Source organism: Piliocolobus tephrosceles, chromosome 14 (genome assembly GCF_002776525.5).
Source record: "Piliocolobus tephrosceles isolate RC106 chromosome 14, ASM277652v3, whole genome shotgun sequence".
Taxonomy (NCBI): Eukaryota; Metazoa; Chordata; class Mammalia; order Primates; family Cercopithecidae; genus Piliocolobus; species Piliocolobus tephrosceles.
In genome coordinates, this window is record NC_045447.1 from 82,000,090 (window position 1) to 82,025,001 (window position 24,912).

At 42.2% G+C, this 24,912-nt stretch overlaps 1 protein-coding gene across 6 annotated transcripts in view; it reads right to left on the minus strand.

Annotated features, from left to right (window-relative positions):
- DOCK8 (dedicator of cytokinesis 8) overlaps positions 1-24,912 on the minus strand; it is a 238,921-nt gene that overhangs the window by 4,355 nt on the left and 209,654 nt on the right. For all 6 annotated transcript variants that reach the window (XM_023213223.3, XM_023213218.3, XM_023213224.2 and 3 more), the window contains 7 exons: positions 21,437-21,580; positions 19,394-19,525; positions 18,803-18,937; positions 17,268-17,357; positions 14,547-14,783; positions 11,129-11,272; positions 9,035-9,141 (listed from right to left, as the gene is read on the minus strand). In XM_023213223.3, coding sequence (XP_023068991.1) covers positions 9,035-9,141; positions 11,129-11,272; positions 14,547-14,783; positions 17,268-17,357; positions 18,803-18,937; positions 19,394-19,525; positions 21,437-21,580 — 989 coding nt within the window. The remainder of the gene's footprint in view (positions 1-9,034; positions 9,142-11,128; positions 11,273-14,546; positions 14,784-17,267; positions 17,358-18,802; positions 18,938-19,393; positions 19,526-21,436; positions 21,581-24,912) is intronic.

Consider the following 24,912-nt stretch of genomic DNA (forward strand, 5'->3'; position numbering starts at 1 on the left):
ATGAACAACAACAGATCTATATCCAGCCTTGTCATGGCAAAACTGCAGAGCATTAAAACAAAGAGAAAATCTTTAGAACTCATCATGGTTATCTGGCTTGTGGACTGTTAAACCTGGTGTTTTCCCTGTCTCCTACATAGTATGGTATACACCAAAGAAGAAAATCATGTTATTTAAACATGATAAAGTCTTGTCTTTTGTTTTATACTCTTCTACCCAAGGGAACTTACAAATCAAAAAACCTTAAAGGGATAGAATAATGACTGTATGTTTCCTAACATGCAATAATTAGTAATAATTATATTATCCTTCAAATGAATAAGATTTGGGTGATCAATATGGCTTACATTATTTTCCTAATAGTGGTACTAGATTTGGGCTACGTTACGGAGATACCCAGACATTGTTATCAAATCCTCTTAACACTGAACACATTTTCAGGATGACAGTCAAAGAGAAAGAGGATGGCATGTGGCAAGGAAAAGCTACCTGGCTAGGCAAAAATAAACCTATGAGCACAGCTTCATCATGGAATTAGCCTGCTATAGAAGAAGGACTTGATTTAACTCACACAGAATCCAAAAGAACTCCCTTAACTGGATTTTCACCTATCTTTTAAGTTTGACATTAATTGAAGCAAATTATAGGATACCTAAGGTTACGAATTAAAGGTTTTAGGGAAGAAATAGAAGGGAAGGTATATGGCCTTTGAATCCTGAGAAATCTGTATCACGCCTTATTATTATCTTTTTATTGCTTGTTAACTAACAGTTACAAGTACCACCATGTGTAAAATAAAATCAGTTTCAGGATGACTTCAAGGCCCAAGTTTATAACATTGGCAGACTACAGGAGGTGGGATGAGGCCTGCCAAAGCTAACAGCTAATTTGGGGAAGTCAACTCTGACAACTTTGGTAGAATTAACTAAACTCTCCTTAATCTTTGCGGAAGTAGTAGTAGTTAGCTAACACATACTGATTGCTTACCATGTGCCCTTGACTGAGTTAAATCCTTTATATGCAGACAGAACTGGGGTTGAAACCAGCTGCTACTCATTAGCAGGATGACTTAACCATAAAAATCTTCAATTTTCTCTTCTGGAAAATGGGGATAATAAGCTCATATAATCTCCTAGGGTTGCTGGGAGAATTAAATGAGAAGCTGTGATAATAAGGCAGACTGGTGCTTCTGGAGTGTGGCAGATTGTATTTTCTAAAAATGGCCACAAGAATAATGTGCTCTCCTAGAACCCTGCCCATACCCCAATCAAGATGTGGGTGGTTCTTTGTGACAGGCACAATGAACAGGATGTGGTGGAGGTGGTACTATGTGACTGGCTAATAAAAGATAATATGGCCTCTGTTTCTCTCTGCGTGTACTATAGGAATTCTGAACCATCCTGTGACAAGTCTAGTTACCCTAAAGCTGTCATGCAGGAGAGACCACGTGGAAAGAGGGAGAGTTAGAGAGAGGAGGAGCCCCTGCTGTTTGAGTATTCTCAGCCCAGACACCAGACATCAGTGAGGAAGCATTCAGGTAATTCAAGTCCTAGCCACTGGCTAAGTGCAACTGAGTGAGAGACTTCAAGCAAAAACCACCTAGCTGAGCCCAGCCAACCCCAAGTTATAGCACAACCATTCTTATGGTCACAGTACAGCTGCTGGAGCCCCAGCCATCATGACCACATCCTAGGCAAGTATCAGGAATAGAAATGAGGAAAGCAAAAATTATTATGTACCACAATAATAATTAAATTTTGTTTTAAGCCACTAAATTTTGAGGTAGTTTGTTACATAGCAATTAATAAATGTGGTGTTTTATAAAGACAAATATATTAATAGCTGGAGTAAAACAATTAGATTTTATGTAGTAATATTACTTTATGTCTTTAAACTTCTATAATGCATAAAATTATTTTATATACTTTTTCTATATTTCTTCCTTTCAGTCATTTGGGTTATATTCTCTAGTTTATTTGACTAAAATTGAAATAATTTCTACTATGTTAATTTAAATCCCTAAGCTAAAGAGGGCCATGTGCTAAATATCCCTCCTAGAGAATAGCCATATCTCTTGGAAAATGTACACAAGATCATAAAAATGACACTGCAAACAACTTTTAAAAAATGGTCTTTTCTGTAACATTCTCATTAGGTCCACAAACATCTGTGCTGCTCTCACTCAGTGATACAACCATTCCAGACTTCCCTCACATCCTCTAATGCTCCCTTTGTTGGTAAATTCACTGAATTCAAGTAAGTATTTTCTTAGAACAAATATGCCTAGGGTTTTCTAGTGTCAAAATCCTACAGAAACCAGACTGATAGGGATTAGAAAGGGCAAGAAGTTGCACCTCCAGAAAAGGATTCCTGGCTTTTAACAACAGTAACATTTTGGGGCCTCCATGTATAGAGTTAAGGTCTCCTACAGAGAGAGTAGTCATGCAGCCTTTACCCTCTCTGCATCTCTTGGTGCCCCCTCTTTTTGTAGAGAGAGGATCTCGTTCTGTCATGCAGGGTGGAATGCAGTGGCATGATCTCAGCTCACTGCAACCTCTGCCTCCTGGGCTCAAGTGATCCTCTCACCTCAGCCTCCCGAGCAGTTGGAACTACAGGCACGCCACTACACCCAGCTAATTTTTTTGTATTTTTTGTAAAGACGAGGTTTTGCTATGTTGCTCAGGCTGGTCTTGAACTCATGAACTCAAGTGATCCGCCCATCTCAGCCTCCCAAAGTGCTGGGATTACAGGTGTAGTCACTGTATCCAGTCTTGGCCCCCCTTTTTCAGCACAGCCCACACATTGGTTCCTCAATGTGGCGGAAAAAAATTTGTTAGTTGTTTTCTCAATATCCATTCTTTCTTCTCTAGCAGAACTCCAGGCAGTGTGGCCACCTGAAAACTTACATTTCCTAGCCTCCCATGCAGGTAGGGATAGCTGATAATATAGGTGAAGTCACCGGGAAAGGGGCATATCTTTTTGCTCTTTCCTCATTTCTACTCCTGACACTTGCCTAGATGTGGTCACAATGACTGGAGCCCTGACAACCATATCATGACCATGAGAATGGGTGCACTATAACCAGGATGGCATGACAAAGAAAAGGAAAAGAACCAGGGTCTCTGATGCCTTTATGAGGCCACTACACAGCTCTACATCGACTACCTCCAATCTTATTTAATGTGAGAGAAAAATACATTTCTTATTTAAGCTACTCTTAACTTCTGTTACTAGCAACTGAATATAGTCACTAGAGGGAACAGCTCAGCATGGCAATTAAGAGGATGGACTCTGGAGCCAGAGTGCTCAACTCTGAATCCCGCTTTGCTACTTACTGGCTTTGCAACTTTAAACAAGCTATTTAATCTCTCCATGTCATAGTTTCTTCATCTGTGATATAAGAGTGGTAAGAGCCTATGCCATAAATTAATGTAAAGATTAAATTAGTTGATACTTATCAAATGTTCAGAACAGTCCCTGCACATAGCTAAAGCCAGAGCACATGGTGGTGGTCTTATGCCTGACAGATTCAGTTTAAGTAAATGAACTATCTGGGCTTATTGATCTATCGAATATGAGAATGATAAACTATTAGAGATGCTGTATTCTAGTCTCTTTATTTCATAGCTGATGAAACTAACATGCAAAGAGGCAAAGTGCCCTGTCCAGTCACATGGCTGTGGGATAGCACAGTTGGATATAAACCCAGAATCCTGCTGCTCCCAGGCCAATGTCTCATCGGTATCACTGTGTCTTATGATTCAAACTTTATAAAGACAGACAAATCATGGATAGACAATCTCTGTATTTAAGTCAGATTAATTCTCTATTTCCCACTCAAATCCATCAGTTCCCTATTTGCCCCAGTGAATAATGTTACACTTAGTATGTACGAAGTCTTATTCTAAGTTTCATGTATTAACTGATTTTATTGACATTAACTACAAGGGGGATAGTTACAATTATTATTCCCATTTTGCATCTGGGGAAACCGAGGGTAGGTAGCTTACTCAAGGTCACATATCTAGTTAAGGCAGAATGGAATCTGGACTCAGGCAATCTGGCTTGAGTGCCCATATTCCCAACCCCAATGCCACATATACTGCCTAGGAAAGCCATTTCCCCATTTCCAGCTATAAGCCAGGCATATGACCTTGGTCTCAAGTTAAAAACTACTGCTTCTGTTTCCACCTACACTCTACACATTTGGTTGCCCTTTGGCTACTCGGACAAATTCCTTCTCCTTCCTCTTCATAGACCCCCAACTCCAGTTTAAAAACACCACCACTCAACAGCCTGTTCTCTGAGCCTATGACCACATATACGCTGCAGAACCCTTTCAGGGCATACCTGAAGCTACTTCTCTTAAAGGCAAGCTGTAACTGGTGGCAACGAGTACTACTATCTTTTATTTAAATTAAAAACAAATTTAACATCACTTAGTCTTTATAGGAATGAGAAAGTCCAGATAAGTATAAAGAAGAAAATGTAAAAACCTAAATGGTCGGGGTGTTTGGGGGAGCAGAAGAGGAAGATAGAACATTGTATCTCTCTGTCTTGGCTTCTGAACCTCTCTGAGACGTTTTTTATGATTGCAGGAAAAGACAGAAGCAGATTGAGGTCCCAGCTTGGTAACAGTCTGAAGAGTTGCAGGACTGGCTGGATGAGTGCTGGCTGCAGCAAGTCAGGCTGCCAGGATTCTTTATGGCTGTTTCTGCTTCCACTACAGCTGAGTCAGAAAGGTTGCTGCCCAGTGGTGGCACTAGACACAGTGGGCCTGGCATGCAAACACTTCCGCTATTAGCTCTCAGCAACAGAAGCCTCATTTATGGTCACCTTGGAAATCTGGGCTTATTGATCTACAGTCCAAGTCTGCTGAGAAGCTGGAGCTTACCAAAGGGGAAACCTGAGAGCTGTTCAAGCCCCAAACATTTTCCACTTCTGCGTCACCTCTGCTGTCTGTTAGCAGAGTGGAGGAGAAAATATACCTGTGCAAACAACGCGAAAAAATAGTTACTCTATTCTTTAAAAGCTGTAACTTCCAGACTGGACTTGAGAAGCAATTAAGCCACAAAGCAATTTACATACCGTAACATTCACCCATTTTACGTGTAGAGTTTGATGAGTTTTAGTAAATTTACCGAGCTGTGCAGCCATCAGCACACTCTCACCCATGCCTTCCGATCTCTGTGGAATAAAGTGGAGGGCAGGCCAACTGCTGCGTTTGCACACAGAGATGAATCAAGAGCAGCAGTACTGTTTTGCCCGCAGCCTTGTCCCACTGGTTTTGGGACTTCATCCTTTCACATATGCAGCACAGTGCCTGGCACAAAGTAGGAGCTCAATAATTGCCAAATGAATGGATGAACTGACATCTATAGTTGGTTCCAAGTGCAGCAGTTTGAGCATGTTTGCTTTGTTGAAGGGAGGAAGCAGAAGACAAAAGAGGTCAATGATGATAAAGATGGCCTAAGAAATTAAGCCCTTAGGGAAGGAAGGAGAGGTAATAGGGAGAAAATGTGAAAGGGAGGAAATTAAGCAATCTTTGCAGGCTCTCCACTCAAAGTTTGGTCCAGTGTAGCAGCAGCAGCATCACCTGGGGACTGTTAGAAATGCAGTGCTTCAGGACCCACCCCAGACCTACTGAATCAGAATCTGAATTTTTATTTTTCTTTTTCTGAGACAGGGTCTTGCTCTGTTACCCAGGCTGGAGTGCAGTGACACAATCATGGCTCACTGCAGCCTTGACCTCTTTGGGCTCAAGCTATCCTCCCACCTCAGCCTCTCGAGTAGCTGGGACTACAGGCACACACCACTACCATGCCTGGCTACATTTTTCTATTTTTTTAAAGAGACGGAGTTTCGTCATGTTGCCCAGGCTGGTCCTGAACTCCTGGGCTCAAATAATCCTCCCACCTCAGCTTCCTAAAGTGCTGGGACTAGAGGCGGAGTCACTACATCAGGCCAAAATCTGCATTTTGACAAATCCTCAGGTGATTTATAAGAACAGTGAAGTTTGGGAAGCACTGACAGTCTCCTGGCATTCCTAGAACAATGCAGCAGCCCAGCCAGCGGGGAGAAAGGTGGGACTGGTTCCCATGTGGAGTCACCATTAAAAGGGCAGGAGAACAACATTGAAAATGGTGAATTTGATTTTGAAAATCCAACATTTCTGCAGGCCATCTGGGGAGAATGGTAGCATCGTTATTGAAACTCTAATGCATGACTTTGTAAAAGGACCAATCCTAGGAAAGTCCATTTACTCTTGTATCTCTTGCCTGGGACTAGTTTTACTGGGCTCTGTTTCTTTTGGGAGTAACTTTTCCTGGGGCTGGGAGCTAATGAGAAACACATGTTTAGTAGGGATTTTGTAAGTACATTTTACCTAGGTGGAGTCATGGAAAGGATCGTACCCATGAGATACTAGATTGCAAGATTTATAACCAGTAGAAAAAATTGAGGCAAACTTAAGTAAATGAAAATCACTCTCTTGACAAGTTTTCTTATGCATTTAAATTCTATTCATAGCCTCATTATTATCGTGTTTCCAATCTTTCCTCCTTGTCCTAGCATGCTCATGAAAACATGCTGCTCCAGGTGGACTTAGAGGAGTCCGGTGCATCAGAGGCATTCCTGACAGAGTCTCGTGGTCCTGCTGTTCCACTCACTGGTACCCAGTCCTCCTCATCCCCGGGGATAGGTTCCAAGACCCCCAGGGGATGCCTGAAACAGCGAATGGTACCGAACCCTGCATATATTATGTTTTTTTCCTATACATACATACTTATGATAAAGCTTAATTTACAAATTAGATACAGTAAGAGATGAACAATTATAGCAATACACTGAAATAAAAGTTATGTGAATGTGGTCTCTCTCTCTCTCAGAATATCTTATTGTAAGTAATACTTTCAAACCATGGGTAACTAAAACAGCTGAAAATGAAACCTTGGATCAGGCAGGGTCACTGTCATGGCTCCCTCTTCCCCACTAGTGCCTGTCTTCCACCTATATAGTTAAGACAAGATTTAAGTGGTGTTTTTCCATAACGCCTCCCACAAACGCTCCAGCCTGAAACTGATTTCTCTTTTCTGATCTCTATATTCCTGTAGGTAGTCATTCTTAAAGTTCTGTGCGTATGCTGCATTGTGTTATTCAGCCATGCAGAGCTATGTCCTGTCATCAAGAACAGAGGAACAAGTCAGATCTCTGTATTCCCATAACTAATATCATGCCTGGAATATAGTGAGTGCTCTTTAAACATTTCGTAGGTCCTTTTAGAGGTCCTGGGGCATTGTCAACTTTGGAAGCCTTCAACCATAATTAATCTTAAATAAAAATATATGAAAAAAAATTTTAAAAGCCCCCAATCTCTTAGCCCAGGAGTTCAAGACCAGTCTAGATGGCATAGTGACACCCTGTCTCCACGAAAAATAAAAAATAGGGCTGGCACAGTGGTTTATGTCTGTAATCCCAGCACTTTGGGAGACCAAGGCAGGTGGATCATTTGAGGTCAGGAGTTCAAGACCAGCCTGGCCAACATGGTGAAACCCCATTTCTACTAAAAATACAAAGATTAGCCAGGTGTGGTAGCTCATGTCTGTAGTCCCAGCTATGTGAGAAGCTCAGGGAGGAGAATCTCTTGAGCCTGGGAAGTGCTGGTTGCAGTGAGCCGAGATTATGCCACTGCACTCTAGCTTGGGTGACAGAGTGAGACCCTGTCTCAAAATAAAATAAAATAATAAAATAATTCCCCAAATAATTTTCTAGCCTTTTAAAAGATATGTATTATGTACTGAAAAAAAAAGTCTACCTTTTTTTTGTCAGAATTGTTGTCAAATACAGGAAACAATTCAAATATCAAAACATTAATCAAGATAATCTGTATGTTCACACACATGCACAAATACAAACACACAAGGCCACACACACATCCTATTACCAAGTGGCTGTGATTCACTGACGGGCACAGTGCATCTCATGTATATGTAGCAAAGTTGTGGACCTCTCACAAAAGCCTGTGAAGGAGATATCTCTAACCCCACAAATGCTAGCATTTTGATGAGTTTTCATTGAATTTAGCAAACTTTAACCTTTAGTCTCCTCTATCCCCATCTGCCAAGTGAAGATATTCCTATACTTAATATTCTTCTCTAAGGTTTTGAATAAAAAGAAATATTGGTACGCATTTTTCTGAAGTCCTTTTCTCGTATAGGAGAAATGCCATCATATCCTTCATACTCATTTTTTTAGGGCCATTGGAGACCCAATATATCTGTCTGTATTGCAATAAATTACAAGACTTCAACCAAAGACCCAGCTCCTAACTGACTGCTCTTGAAGCCAGCGCCATTGCAGAATTTAGGAAGAGAGATGAGACTCGTCTGACATGCAGAACTGTCACAGGATAATACCTTTGAAAAGCCCGGTTTTAGAACTTGCCTCTCTCAATTTGAGGCAGTGTCTATTTTTACTAAAAATAAGATATAAGACTTGTAACACTACAAAGACTGCCAATGCAAAGAACCTCTGGGACTCTAGCGCATCAGTGGAATATTAGCACATTGATGGACATGTGGACTATTTGGATTCAGAAGACCTGGTCTGAGCTCAGCTCTGCTGCCAACTGTCTGTGTGACCTTAAGTAAAATTCTCTCCTCTCTCTGAACCTCCGATTCCTCTTTTGTAAAATGAGGAAGATGATGATACTTGTTTTATAACAAGTGATGGTGAGGCACACGGGATGCCAGCCACAAAAGCATTTTATAGTTTACATATTACTCATTAGTAGTTCAAATAGTGTTGCTCTGTTGCAGTGGTCCTCAAACTTCAGTGTGCATCAGGATCACCTGGAGGGCTTGTTAAAACGCACATTGCTGAGCCACACCTCCAGAGATTCCAATTCAGCAGGTCTGGAGGGTGCCTGAGACTTTGTCTTTCTAGCAAGTTCTCAGGTGATGCTGAAGCTGCTGGTCTAAGACTGCACTTTGAGAACCACTGCTCTACTGAAATTCCCAGCCGTTTTCCTTCTTACCTCATGATGAATTCCTTAAAGCATAACCTCAACTTGTTGTGATGTCGATACAGTTTTGGATCAGCAGGAATTTCAGCCAAGAACACTTGGGCTACTTCCAGTGGTCCCTGGTGGAAAAAAAAAGAAAAAAAAAAAAAAAGAAATATATATGAAGGAAATTAAATTGCTTGAGAGAAAATATTGGAGTGATTTTTTAGTTTGAACATTTAATTTTGTAGTTGGTTTGAAATAAACAAAAAAGAATCAAGGAAGGTCTTGGACATCTCAGGAAACTTTGATTCCTTAGGAGGAGTCTGAAATTTTAGAAGAATACTCAGAAGTATAAATGTATTTTCTCTGTGTGTGTGTTTTTTGTTTTTGTTTTTGTTTTTTAGAGAGGGTCTCGCTCTGTCACCCAGGCTGGAGAGCAGTGGCATGATCTCTGCTCACTGCAGCCTCCTCTTCCCAGGCTCAAGTGATTCTCCCACGTCAGCCTCCCAAGTAGCTGGGACTACAGGTGTGTGCCCCTATACCTATTTTTGTATTTTTTGTAGTGATGGGATTTTGCCACATTGCCCAGGCTGGTCTTGAACTCCTGGCCTCAAGTGATCCACCCACCTCAGCCTCCCAAATTGCTGTGTACAGACGTGCTGTGTACAGATGTGCACCACCGTACACAGCCCAAATTTATTTTCTTTTTTATTGTTGTTGATGTTTTTATTGTTGTTGTTGATGTTTTTAAGAGAGAGTCTTACTCTGTCACCCAGGCTAGAGTTCAGTGGCATAATCTCAACTCACTGCAACCTCCACCTCCCAGGTTCAAGCGATTGTCCTGCCTCAGCCTCTCAAGTAATGGGACTACAAGTGCCCGCCACCACGCTGGCTAATTTTTGTATTTTTGGTAGAGATGGGGTTTCACCATGTTGGCCAGGCTGGTCTCAAACTCCTGACCTCAAGTGATCCACCCACCTCAGCCACCCATAGTGCTGGGATTATAGGCATGAGCCACCAAGCCTGGCCCCAAATATTATTTTATTAATCAAATACTACTAATAATAGATTTTCATTCATATATAAATGTAATACAACTACATCAAATGGTATGTGCTTTGAGTTGCTTTTCTAAAAATCAGGATTGCCTTGATCTATTCATTTTTGTTCACTTGTCTAGTTGCCCTCGTGGCAAACATCATTTTGCATAACTGCTGGGTTGAGTCAGAGATATCCATAGTATACAGATAGACCATGGTTGTGGGCTTGGAAAGTCTTCCATTTTATCAAAGCGTTGGCACTTACAAAGGCAACAGTTTCCTCATTTTTTTCCTGATCTTGGGAATGTAACAGGCATTTCTCTGTTTCTGCTCCCTTGATGTCAAGTACACTCAGAATTTTTGTGGGGAAATCCAATTATGCTGAATGAGAAAAGACTCATGATGCTCACTGAATATCTGAGTGTGGAAGTGCGGACAAGAACAGATCTAGAATTGAATTAAGGAGGCCCACTGGACAGAGGTATTAGGCTGGTAGCTCCCTCCATCTGAGACTGGTTGAGCACCATGCTGAACTTGGGAGTCAGGTTCTAATAAGTCTGAGAAGAAGAGCTAGTCTTGTCTGAAGTGGCCTAAGAAGTCAGGTCCCAGGTCATTCCTGGTTGTCAAGGTCCTTGGCATGCTGGGTTCATCTGCTGACTGACCCAAGAGTTGGATGTTCTAGATCCTTTTCCCTCTCTCCTATAGGCATTTGTATGTGAGTCTCAAGCCCTGCAATGACTCTGCATGTATTGGTCATGACTAAGCATTCTTCAACAGGACTCCAGATTGGCATCATATATTGTCAGGTCTGGCCCCGAAGTGGAGACTCCTCTGAGAAAATGGTGCTCCTTAAAACCTGGGCCACTCATCTCTAGGATTTTTTACCTGGGGTTGTTACATGAAAGGGAAGAGGCCTCCTAAAAGTCTTCTAAACCTCACAAGTGTTCAGGCTAAGTGTAGGAACATCTCTGTGTTTGTCTATGGATCAAAGTCCTCATCAACCCCAAGGAAGGAGGGTGCAGAAGTATAATGACAACCCAAATAATAAGAACCAGAGGAACTACCACCCTCTGATTTTGCTTACCTGATTTACAGTAGCTCCCACAGAGCCTTGCAGCACCATCTGAAGCATCTTTGGATCAGGGGGCTCCTGGTTAATGGCAACCGCTAACTGCAGTGTCTTCTTCTTCATGTCTTCAATGGCAACTTCAATCGGTGTCAAAACAAACTGAACATGAGACGTAAACATAGGGAAGTCACTGTCTGGTGCCATAAGCTATGGACAAGCCTGGAGCTGTGACAGAGAGGCCACCTAGATTTGAAGAGGCAGCTAGAGAAAGACTTTCAGAGTAATTTAAAATACTCTTAACAGGTTAAAAAGAGAGATGGTCCTAACATTTCTTGATTTCTTATGTTCCAGGAACTTTAGATACATTTATCATTTACTCCTTTCAACAACCTCTTTATACTCTCCATTTTACAGTCAAAAGGGGATTTGTAAGGTTAAGTTCCACAAATGCCACAGGTAGTAAGGGAGAAGGTTATAATTCGATCACAAGTATGTCTATATTCAAAGTCCATGTATTTTCTACCCTGTCAGGTTGCCTTTCATATTATTGAGCAAGTTATTCAACTTATTTTCTTTCTTTCTTTCTTTCTTTCCTTCCTTCTTTCTTTCTTTCTTTCTTTCTTTCTTTCTTTCTTTCTTTCTTTCTTTCTTTCTTTCTTTCTTTCTTTCTTTCTTTCTCTCTCTCTCTCTCTCTCTCTCTCTCTCTCTCTCTCTCTCTTTCTCTCTTTCTCTCTTTCTCTCTTTCTTTCTTTCTTTCTTTCTTTCTTTCTTTCTTTGACAGAGTTTCACTCTTGTTGTCCAGGCTGGCATGATCTCGGCTCACTGCAACCTCTGCCTCCTGGGTTCAAGCGATTCTCCTGCCTCAGCCTCCCGAGTAGCTGGGATTACAGGCATTACAGGCATGCACCACCACACCCAGATAGTTTTGTATTTTTAGTAGAGACTGAGTTTCTCCCTGTTGGTCAGGCTGGTCTCAAACTCCCAACCTTAGGCAATCCGCCTGCCTCGGCCTCCCAAAGTGCTGAGATTACAGGCACGAGCCACCGCGCACAGCCTCATGTTACTCAACTTATAATGCAGAAAGCTATATTAGAAGCACAGCACTCAAGATTTTCTCCCCTGTCATAACACAAGCTGTGTTATGATATCACCTGTGCCTTCTCCAACTCGCCCTGAGGGTGAATTTCCAGTAAATGGAATTCTCTTAAGGGTCAATCAATCAATTTGCTAAGTTCTGCTGGTTTGGGGTAGAGTCTATTCTGAATGTTATAGGTTGAATTGTGTTCTCCCCAAATGTATATGTTGAAGTCCTAACCTTCAGTACCTCAGAATGTGACCTTATTTGGAGATAGAGTCTTTATAGAGGCAATCAAGTTAAAATGAGGCCAGCAGGGTAAGCCCTAGTCCAATATGACTGGTGTCCTTACGAGAAGAGGAAATCTGGACACAAACACAGAGGGAACATGATGTGAAGAGACACAGGGAGAAGAGGGCTGTCCACAGGGCAGGGAGACAGGCCTGGAACAAACCCTTTCCTCACAGCCTTCAGAAGGCACCAACACTGCTGGCACCTTGATTTCAAACTTCTAGCCTCTAGAATTGTGCAGACAGTAAGTTTCAGTTGTTTAAGCCACCCAGTCTATGGTACTGTGTTCTATAGCCCTAGCAAATGGCTGAGAACTGTTGTTGAGGTTGTTGGGGAACTATGGATGGCCAAGAGAACTTCAGGCTGGTGCAGTGGCTCACACTTGTAATCCCAGCACCTTGGGAGGCTGAGGCAGGAGGATCGTTTGAGGCCAGGAGTTTGAGACCAGCCTGGGGAACAAAGTTGAGACCCCTGTCTGTAGGAGGTTGAGGCTGCAGTGAGCCATGTTCATGCTACTGCATTCTAGGGCAACAAAGGGAGATCCTATCTCAAAAATGAAAAGGAGAGAAAGAGAGAGACAGAGAGAGAGAAAGACAGAGAGAGAGAGAAAAAAAGAACGAAAGGAAAGAAAGGAAGGAAAGGAAAGGAAGGCGGGAATGAAGAAAAGAAAAGGTTTTGAAATGCTTTTGGGCACCATGAGTTTACATCTGTGTTATGCCTAGAATGTCTCAGTGTTCAAAAGTCCAAAGCAAGAAGTATAGGAAGTACAGCAGATGGCTTCTAAACCCACCTCCTCTTGACTGAGTCACTGCTTCAGGCTTTCAAACCCACACCCTGATGTGGTTACCTGGCTGAACACTACCTGGTAGACAACTCTCCAATTAGCTCAGCTATTTCTGCTTCTGCCTGACGAGGTGTATCTTCACCACAATTCATCTGTGTTTCTTCACCAACTTGATTATGCCTGTTATACTTGTTATTTTAATGACCCAATCTAATTAGATAATGGAGAAACTGGTGAGCTATGGGTGTAGAAGGAAAAAGTTGTTTCTATGGAAACCAAGCCAAGTGCTTGGACAAGACATTATGAAAGTGAGTTGCTACAAAAATTCCTGTCATATTAGGTGTGCACAAGACCACTGTCAAAGTCTAGGGGAGAAAAAAAAAATCATAAAAATCCAGAAGGCTTCTGCTCTCAAATTGTTTAACAAGGATCTTTAAGCTCTCACTCTGCTTACACAAAGCAAAACTGAAAATCATGGACAAAGCACTATGGGTGTGGTTTATAAAAGAAAAGGCTGAAGTGTGATCAGCAAACCCATAGTCAGGGAGAAGTCTGTGGCCCTGCATAAAAAGGATGACAAATAAATGTATATGTATGCGTTTTAAAGAATAATAAGTTGTTTATGGTGTATAGAATTTTGAACAATTCTGTGGTTTGAGAGACCTTCTTGACCAGTCCTCTTACTAATAAAATGAGTATAGTCTTGTATTGCACTTAGAGGTCTTTCCTGCTAATGTATAGGTGAAGAAACTGAAGATACGTAGCTTGTTTAAAATCACAGGAGGAAGGTGGGACTAGAAGCTAGTCAGTGAACTTGTCTGCCTCACGTGGCCCTTTTCCACAGCATACCACCAACTCACTGGGGCTGCCCACGTGCAGGTCCTGTCTCCAATAATTAACAGCACAACTATGCTTGAATCACCGCTAAGCTTTTAAATACAGAAAAATTTTATATAAAATATTTAAAATGTAAATATATATGTTGTACAAGTTTATAATTGAAATATATATTAAATATTATAATTAAATATATAAACATACTTATACTAAAGATATAACTTAAAAATCTTAAATATTTAATATACAATAGTGCTATAAAATATGTAGCTGCCTAAATGGGATTTTCTGGCACCATGAGAGTGAAAGGACAACCATATAATCATATTTCAAGTGCATCCCTCCTTGTTTTCAGTCCAGTCCACTGTGAAGGAGGTTTGTGTGTCCTCCTGGGAGGCCACCCAGGCCCACTCATCCAGTGGTGGCCACTCCCTTGGGCGCATTACCTCCTCCTTCTGGATGACGCTGATCCTGGTCTTGATGTAGGGGAAGGCGTGCATAGTGGTCAAGACTGTGTTCCTTCTGTACTGCTCATGCAGCTCTCCCCGAGGCCGCCCCTCCAGGGTGAACGGGGTGGTGTACATGAACCTCCGGAGGTTGAAATTCTTCTCAAAGTATGTGACCCTGTCTTTCATCTCATACTCATCAAAGTAGGGCTCCACAAAAGTGATCTGTATGTAGGCCTGAGGGGGGAAAGGCAGGGAGGGAGAAGATGAGCTATTCTGCAAACAGCCATCCCTGACGCAATGAAGGGGCATGCTGGAACACGGCGTGCCAGCACCACCCTGCCAGGTGCAGAAAAGCTACAGATGCAGGGGAGAATGTGGCCAGCAGAAGTTCCTCCTCTCCACCCCCAAGGAGAGAAGGGGCTGCAAGGAGGGAGAGGGGAATGTGCCTGTGGGGAGAGTCAGGGCCACCGGCCACACCTTCCTAGCAGAGCAAACTGGTCCACAGTGGAAGCCTTGGTATGAGAGTTTGCAAACTGCTATTCAAAAGAGACAAACTACTAAAACATGGACTAGCAATGGGCACGGGAAGTATTTCGGAGCGGTAGATCTGTTCTATGTCTTGGTTATGAAGGTAGTTACATGTGTTTGTCCAAACTCATAAAACTAAACACCTAAACTGAATTTTACTGCCTAGACCTCATTTAAACACACACTCACATCACCTCCACTCTCAAACACAGAGCGAATAAGTACTCATTAAAGAAGACAACCTCTTAGAAAAAAAAAAAGTGACCATGAGTCCAGATGCTGGGACACTCACCCACTGAAGGGGATGGGTGGGGTCACTGACTTCAGACTGTAAATCACTATTTAGTACAATGAAATCTGGTTGTAATTCTGGGCTCAGACTCTCATTCCAAATGCTCACAACCTACCCTGGGAATTTTAAAAGAGGGGAAAAGGGCACCTTGGCTCAGGGAGGTCACGTCTTTCACAGCTTGTGCTATGTACAGATCACTGTGGGCACACGGCCAACTCCATCTCCCAGACATGTGTGTCTGAAGACTAAACTCTTACCACAGTCGCTGCTTTCAAGCCTAGGCCTGGGAATGTGTCTTAAGTGAGAACGTGTTCTGAAAAATGTAGAAAAACAAACTCTTTAATTTGGCCAATTCTTCCCCTCTTCCATAATCTTCCTCATATCCTGGAAGATGGAACTGGGAGTTTGGACCTTTCATTTTCTAGGTTTGCTAGATGGTGAATGGTCCTCTGTCCCAGGGCCCTTAATGATACCTCGCACTTACATTATTTCCAGTAACTTACAAAGCTCATTCATGGACATGTCTGCCTGTGAGTTGGACTGAGTGGGCAGCATCAGCCTGCAGTATAATAAAGAATATGTCTGGTCTTTGTCTCCATTTCCTAGTACAGAGCTTCAGAAACACTTGGAATTTCCTCAGTGATGGGTGTCTTTGTGATGCTAATGAGGTGACTCATGCTGGGCCCCTGGACAGCTTCAGGATGCCAAGTGGTCACCAAAAAGACCAATTCTGTGATTACAGGGTAGGAACTGGATGACCTCTGGAGACAGGAGAGGGGCTGGAGATTGTGTTCAATTTGCCTACATAATGAAACCCCAACAAAATCTCTGGACACTGAGACTTGGTGGAGCTTCCTGGTTGGAGAACACACCGATGAGCCAGGAAGCCATAAACAGAGGGACAAAAAAGATGTTCACCCTTTATCATAAAACTCTGATAGTAACCAGAGTACTTTTTGGAATTCTGTGAGTCATTGCAGTGAATTATTTAATCTAAGAGGTGTCATAGAAACTCCCAAATTATTATTATTATTATTATCATCATCATTATTATTTTGTTTTGTTTTCTCCTATTTTCAAGCTAACAGGTTAGAGAAACTTCCAAATTTGTAGCTGGCTGATCAGAAGTGCGGGTGGCCTGGGGGTCCTGCTTGAAGCTGGCATCTGAAGTCAGGGCAGTCTTGAGGAGGACTGAGCCTTTAACCTGTGGGAGCTGATGCTCCCTCCAAGTGTTAGCATCAGAACTGTACACCCAGTTTGGGGTGAAATGGAACATGCCCTCTTGTGAAAGTGAGGAAACCCAAACCCAAGGCCTTTTTACCATTCCCCCAACAGCACAGTGATCCTGTAGTTGGCTGGAAGGAATACTTGCAGCCTCAAGAAGGAAGCCAATAAATGTTGTCACCGGGAAATTCGCATCTTTTTCACATGTTTGAAATGGACAGTTTAAAGGCTTTATAAAAAGGCAGTAAAGAGCCGTGCTGAAGAGTAGGGGCTTAGAAGCAGCAGACCCCAAGTCTGAGTACTGGCTCTGCCACTTGCATGACCTTGAAAGGTGCTTGACTCTTCTATGTCTCAGTTTTCTCATCTCTAAAATAGGGACAACAAAACCTACTTCCAAGGGTTGTTGCAGGATGAAATAAAATGATACATGTAGAGGGCCTAATGCAGTTCCAGATACACAGTTGGTGCTTAATAAATGGTAGCTCCTATTATGATTCTTGCCTTTGACTATCTTTTCTTTAGGATCTGACCAATTAGTAGTTGAACTCTAGACAAAAAGGTTTGCTGCATTCAGTGACTTGGAGAGTCCAGATAGATGAGATCATTATGTATTCTTGGGTAGAGAATGAAGGGATTTAGGGCGTGACGGTTATTTTTTGTAAATTTTTTAATACCTTGTTAGGATCCAACTTGGTTTTGTCCACAGGAGTGGAGTCTTTAATCACTTCCACAAATTCTGCACCAAAACATTGACCATAAAATGCCTAGGTAAGAAGAACCAACAGTTTATAAAGGTTATTTTAACATCATACAACTCTTCGTCTTCTTGGAAGTGAAGTAAGTTTGGAACAAGTACACAGTAGAATGATGCTCACTGATTATTGAGAGTCCCTCTGAGCTAATGAGCAAAGTTCAGCATTTCCTAAGACAAAAATAAAAATAGCACTGTCAACTGGTATATGCTTCCCTATAAGATGTATGCTTGGCCTCTAATTCAGCTAATATCACTGTATTTGCTGAGGTATCTCCTGGGGTATCACACTCTTTACTTCTCGCCTTCTGTACCCTGGGAACTTAGAGGTCACCAGGCTTCCCATATTGTGGCAAATCACAGTGCACAAGAAGATAAAATATATACCTCTAATTCTAAGTAGGGGAAACAATATAGGGAACCAAGTGGTCTGGGTCAATTGCTCGCTCTTTTTCTCATGTGCTAAACAGTTTTGGGGGAACTCACCCAGCCACTCTGGGCAATGGCTTCTTTGAGTCAAGTGAGGATAAACCTTCTCGTCTTTTTTTGCATGGATGGAGAGTGTAAGAAGTCATTAGGCAACACAAACGTTTTAAGTTTTACACTCATAGGAGGGCACAAATTCAAAGCAATGAAACCCAAGGAGTGAATCTTTGGTTAACTGTGAGCAGTTCAAAGGACCCCAGTCCTGCTTGGTAATTGCAGGCTCTTTGTAAACAAATTCCTTTTCATCCCAATCCCCAAATGTGCTTGAGAAGGTTTTTTCGGGGAGGCACCTTTGACTGAGTTCTTAGTGTTTGGCCCTTACAACCTGTGTTTCCTTTGTCCTGACCTTTCTCTAGGCTGTTTCTCTTTTTCTCCATGCTTTCAGCTTTGCTTCTAATGACATGCTACACTTTTCTGTTATATTGTGGACCAAATGTCACTGGCAGGTTAGAGCTGGGCCGGCCACTGCCCATGGTATGGCTACTGCCGAGTAGCTCCAAATCAGAATGACCCCAGGTGCCATCCAGTGATACCTAAAGGATGGCCTCACCATTATCTAGGGGTGATTCAGTCATTTGGCTAGATTACTTCAAAGTCAAGATGGTAAACTTCACGTTGAAAAACTCTATTACTCTCTATCTACTAGTATAAAATACTAACATTTGGAAAGGGTGATAAGAAAGCACATGACCTCCATTGAATTTTGCACAGACTTGAAAATAAATATTCACCATATAAAATTACAAACTGTGAAAAGCATACACAGAGTTTTAGGGAAAAACTATTAAAATCTTACATCACCTCATGATCTCACCTAATACCTTTCTACTTTGCCTTTTATAAATGCAAAGGGGAAAACTTTACGTAGAGATCAATGATGAATTCATAACTCTGTTTATTTTTGGTAATGACCCACTCTAACTTGTTTTTGTAAAGTGTACCAGGTCAAGCACACAGAATCACTTTTCTTACCTCTAGTCTATGTGAGATCTCAGGAAGCTTGGTAATTGCAGGCTCTTTGTAAACAAATTCTTGTTCATCCAAATCCCCAAATTTGGATCCAAAGAAACCAACTCGGAAGTAGGTTCCAAACATTCTCTTATGATCCTGAGGAACAAAATATAAAAAGCTCTCTTTAGTTATGCCATTCTGAGGAGCCACTGAGTTGCAAAGCGCAGGGGTCTTTCGTTGTGTTAACAAAGCATTTGACTCCTGTGGCTGATGTAAACAGAAATTACTCCTTAAAAAAATTAATGCTTATGGAATAAACTTCAGAGTAACAACAAAAGAAATCCCATGAAAGATTCCTGGGCCTTCTTTTAAGTAAACTTAAAAATTTCTTACATTTCCTGGTTATAAAGTAATTTAAGCTGTATGTTTTCACATTTGGAATTTTGGTCCTCTGTTAGAGGAATTCCAGCCCTCTTCTGTTTGACAGGTGAGAGCAAAAGCAATGTGCTAAAGGTAAATCACTCCCTGGAGAGGAAGAATGGCTAAGCATCTGTAGGATAGGGCCATCTGCCACCAGGTAACAGGACCTGCCAGCCAGCCTCCCCCCGCTACCTTGTTCACAATGCTGTCGAAGGCCCTCTGCAGCTTGCTGTGAGTGAGTGTCAGCTTCCGGAATTCTCGATGTGCTTCTAGGATGGGGATGACCAGCTTGTAGACCTCGTTAACTGTCTCATATAAGCCTCCCTTGGAAAGAGGAGAAGAGCATCAGAGAGAATTTAATCCACTGGAAACGTAAGAAGAGCAACCAGAGGTCATTGCCCAAACAATGTGCTGGAGAGTGAATTTATTGTTGTATCACAGTATTTTACAGGGCAAGAGGCGGGTATCTGAGCATTTTTGGGACAGTGGTAGCCTTCAAAACTAGACACCTCGCTAAGTAGTCCTGTATGGTGATAAGTAGGGAGAAGAGCTCTTGGGGGAAAAAAAAAAAGTACTGGCTGAGTGCAGTGGCTCATGCCTGTGATCCCAGCACTTTGGGAGGCTGAGGCAGGAGGATCACTTGAACCCTGAAGTTTAGATCATCCTAGACAACACAGGGAGACCCCATGTCTACAAAAAATTTAAAAATCAGCCAGGTGTGGTAGTATGCTCCTGTAGTCCCAGTTACTTGGGAGGCTGAGGTGGGAAGATGGCTTGAGCCCAGGAGGTTGGAGCTATAGTGAGCCAAGACTGCATCACTGCACTCCAGCATGGGTGACAAGGCAAGACTCTGCCTCAAAAATGAAAACAAAAACAAAACAAAACAAAAACCAAAAACAGGAGAGAAGTTTGGTAGCAAGGACTAACAGCAATTCAGAAAGGCAGTTTTAGTATATTTAAATTTCATCAGAGGTCCTCCTCTAGCCAGATGCTAAATGTATGCCTCCAGAGAGTTAGTAGGATTCTAATTCATTTTCTTGAGTTTGAGGAAAAATGAGAGTATATTAAACATTTTCTGAATCCTGAAAAGGAAAGCAGGAATAGAGAGAAGATAGTTAAAACAGTAATTAAAATACATAAAATCGTAGACAGGAAACTTGGAAATAAAAACTGGAAAATAAGGATGAGTATAGTATAGATGAAAACAAAATTGAGTCAGCTAAATATAGGAAAGTATCGAATACTTTCTTGGCTTAAAATTTAAAGGAGGAAGGAGATTATTAAAATGAAAAACAGGTGGGCGTGGTGGCTCACACCTGTAGTTCCAGCACTTTGGGAGGCCAAGGTGGGCAGATCACTTGAGGCCAGGAGTTTGAGACCAGCCTGGCCATCAGGGTGAAATCCTGTCTCCACTAAAAATACAAAAAATTAGCTGGGTGTGGTGGTGTACGCCTGTAATCCCAGCTACTCAGGAGGCTGAGGCAGGAGAGTTGCTTGAATCCTGGAGGCAGAGGCTGCAGTCAGCTGTGATTGCACCACTGCACTACAGCCTGGGTGACACAGCGAGACTCTGTATCAAAAACACAAAAAGAAAAAAGAAAAGAAAAGAGACAACAGTGTTTCCTCTTTGCCCTGAATCTCAGTGACTTCACCTCTCTATATATTTTTCTAGTATATATACTAGGAGTATTTAGATCCAGATTAAGTTAACCAGACGAGTCTCAGTGGTTTCTGTGCCCACATTTCTGGAAGCTGGTCCTGGTCTGTGATGATCCTTCAGACTGTACAGTGGCTGGGAGGGAAGACACTGTGTATTCCTTCTCTCTCCTCTCAGTGGTTCCTCCCTATTTTTTTTTTTCTCTGAGAGGAAAAATGAGGGAGTGAAAACATGCCTCATCATTTATTGTGTAACACTGGGCAAGCCATTTCACCTCTCTGTGGCTTAGTCCCACCCCTATTAAATGGAAATAATACTGTGAAACTGCTGCCCAGCCAATGAGCATGCAGTGAAGCCCAGACCAGCACTGTGATGAAAGGCTGTCTCAGCTCCCTTGGGGAGCTCATGCAATTTGCATACATCAAAGTCCTCCCCAGGCCCATCCCCTGCCCTGCACACCCTGGCATGTGTCCTCAGGGAGTGGGGCTGACTGGGCCATTAAGACCAGGTGTTCCCAGCACCCCAAGTCCAGCTGGAGTGTGGGAGGCCAGGCCCCGGGATGCCCTCTGGGTACTGACCGTGCTGAAGAGCTCTGCAGCCTGCTCCAGGAGGCCCACCAGGCCACTCTCGGTGAAGTACTGGCCTGCGCACACCCCATCCTCGTCAGGTGACAGGGTGTCATCAGAGACCACAGACTCCTCCAGCACATTGGAAGAAATATTCTGAAAGAGACCACAGTATAAGCCTAGAGAACAGGGCGACCAGACTAGTAAGAGACCACAGGAACCCAGAACGGGGAAAGCAGGAAGCTGGTGTGCAGATCCTTACCAAGGCTGTGACTAAATGAGGTCTGTAACTCTACCCCAAGAGTATCAGTCTGCCATTCATTTAGAAGGGGCACACTGAGCAACTGGTCTTCAAACCTCACGTTTTTCTTTTTAACCATTAGGAGATTTCATAGAAAGGACAATTACCTCAATGTCACAACAGCTGAGTTACTTTAGTGAAACAACCCTAAGGGACACAGGGCTGGTGTCTTGGTTTTCAAAAGGCAAAGGCCAATTAACACTAACCAGACTCCCCGTTTCACCGAGCGGACCTCTGCCTTCCAGTGGTGTTTTTCTGAAGTATGTTTCTACTCTGGAGTTGACTTTCAGATAAATAGCCATGACATACGACAACAGCAAGCGAGGCTGTCTTCATTAGGGAAGTTTTCATGGCATTGCAGCAGTTACTGTGTGTGTGGGGTGTGTGTGTGTGTGTGTGTGTGTGTGTGTGTGTGTGTCTTCCTGAACATTTAGTTTCCATGCATTTTTTCCTTTATAAAAACATTGCATTTAGATCCTCTAGCAGAGCATGCAGAGACCATGGTCAGGGTGAAAAAAGTAAGAAATCCAAGACATAGCCGGGCGCGGTGGCTCAAGCCTGTAATCCCAGCACTTTGGGAGGCCGAGACGGGCGGATCACGAGGTCAGGAGATCGAGACCATCCTGGCTAACACGGTGAAACCCCGTCTCTACTAAAAACTACAAAAAACTAGCCGGGCGAGGTAGCGGCGCCTGTAGTCCCAGCTACTGGGAGGCTGAGGCAGGAGAATGGCGTGAACCCGGGAGGCGGAGCTTGCAGTGAGCTGAGATCCGGCCACAGCACTCCAGCCTGGGCCACAGAGCCAGACTCCGTCTCAAAAAAAAAAAAAAAAAAAAAAAAAAAGAAATCCAAGACATAAAATTTAGAGAGGTCCTTGCTTTTAGGGCCATGGAAGTACTGATCTGGTACCTGCTTGACCCTGAGGGTGAGTGCCTCCTCACCCTAGCACTGGCCCTGGCAGTGAATACGTGACAGGTCAAGAATCATTCTTAGCTCACAGCTATGGAAGAAATGCATATGGAAAAGAGAAGAAATGGGAAACCTTCCCAGTTTAGGAATTACAAACAGGTGGCACACATGCCACTCCTTCCTATGGCTGTAATCATGGTGGGCATAACTAATCAACTATAGTACTTTTCCCCAGAGCTTGGATATAGTCTCAAAATTCTTCAGCATAGTGCTTCAGTCAGCCGCTACTAACTGAGCAGAGTTGGCTTGTGAACTAAAAGCTGTTAGCCTTCTGGCCTGGTAACAAGAGCAAGTGAATCAGCCTTAGCAATCAATCAGTCCATAGTTGTCACAGATAGCCCTATCCCTTCACATGCAATACTGTAACATAGTTTTAGGATTATAGGAGGAGGCTTTCAAGTGGCCAGTCCTTGTGGCCACTCTTTCTTCCAAACCTGGCCTATATATTACGATGTTTCTGTGACAACAGAAGGTCCAAGAAATTCAATTGAAAGCATTTAATAACCCAGGATACTATTAGAATTGTATGCAATTTTCCACATTAGAGGAACAGATTTGAAGCTATGTAGCCTCATTAGCTGTAGTCAGAGGAAAAGGATTCTGCAGACTTTCTTGGCTTCAGAATCAGGGAGGTACAAGTAACAGCAGTATCTAAGAATGTGTCCATATCTACAGTTGTGAAATAAATATCGCACTCTGGGACACAGAATTTCAGTGATCTCAGTTTCCTGGAATTCAGTGACCTCAAAGTTATTTTCCTTGCACATATTTATTTATCTCTAGCTTATCAATCTTTTCCAAAAGCTCAATTTCATTGGAGCAGAACAAGGTTGAAAATCAAAGCAAAGAGCATTTGCAAAATCAACACTGGACGTCTGTTGTTAATGCTGTCTAGAATTCTTTCCTCGAAGAAATCACCCATAACTCCAGGTGTGGACCTGTGGCCCTGGGTCAATCAGAGCACTCTATTTCTCTGGCCACTATGGCTGGTTCAGGGATGAGCACAGGACCTGAACAGGATCAATAAGATGCACTGAGGCTTTCTCTGCAACTGCTAGAAAGGAGGCATCTCTCTTCTCTCCTAGGCTTGAACCTAGAGATGTAAACCTAAACTGTGGTGTGGGAAGGCTGTGAAGAATGAAGCTGACACGACAGATGGCAGAGGTGGGAAATGGTGATGACACTGAGATCTGCTGACATTGTTTGGGCCCCTGGGTCCAGTATGGCAGGTGCTACTCCAGGCTCACGTCCCTCATACAGGCTGATAAATTCCATTTTTACCTTCTGTCAGTCTGGGTTGGGTGTTCTTTCACTTGCCAGCTACATTTCCAAATTGATTTGGTATGTCTCATTTGAGAGAAATACGAATTCACTCATACACATTAATATAATTTGGCTTCTCTTCTGTAGCTGAGAACACCTAACTCATTGCCTCCTGTACATCATGAAGCCCTCACACTTCAGTTTCTTCTGCCTTCCTTTTCAACTTCCTCACCCTTCCCCAACTCACAGGGCCTGGACCATAAATGCTCACAATATTTTGTGCCTCTTTTTAACAGTATTTCTCATAATTATAACTGAATAAAGACTGGAATAATTAGTTATACAGTATCTCTCTGGTTAGAATGTAACGTTCATGAGGATAGAATAAGTATTCAATATTCTCTAAAAGAAGGAATCAATGGATAAAGATATGTGAACAGATAGGGCTGTATGCCCCCCTGTTGGGATAATGTGGGATGTTTCTGTTGATTGTGTAATAATAATTCTGTCTCACTTTGGCATGTCATTGTTAGCAAATCCATTGAATTCTAGGTAAAATTAGGACAGTAAGGCTTACTAAATATAAAAGTCAATAATGAAATGCAATTGATATTTAAGTGATAAATATTAAATCAAATATAGTCACAGGAAAAAGGAAAAAAAGAATTATAAATTAGTTTAGTAAATGAAACAATATGAAGGGCTAAATCTTACAATTTCCTGGGAATTGAAAGAGGAGTACTATAATATTTATTGTTGATAGTATCAAATAGTCAAAATAAATTTGAGAAAAGAAGCAGATACATCTAAAATCACTCATATAACTTCCTTGTGCACTTTTATGTGATTTGAAATCAGTTGTTATTTTTACGCTTTTGGATGAGATTTAATTATCAGCTTTTATAACAAACATTTCTGAATTAGGAAGAAAATTCATTTGCCAAGCATGAAATGA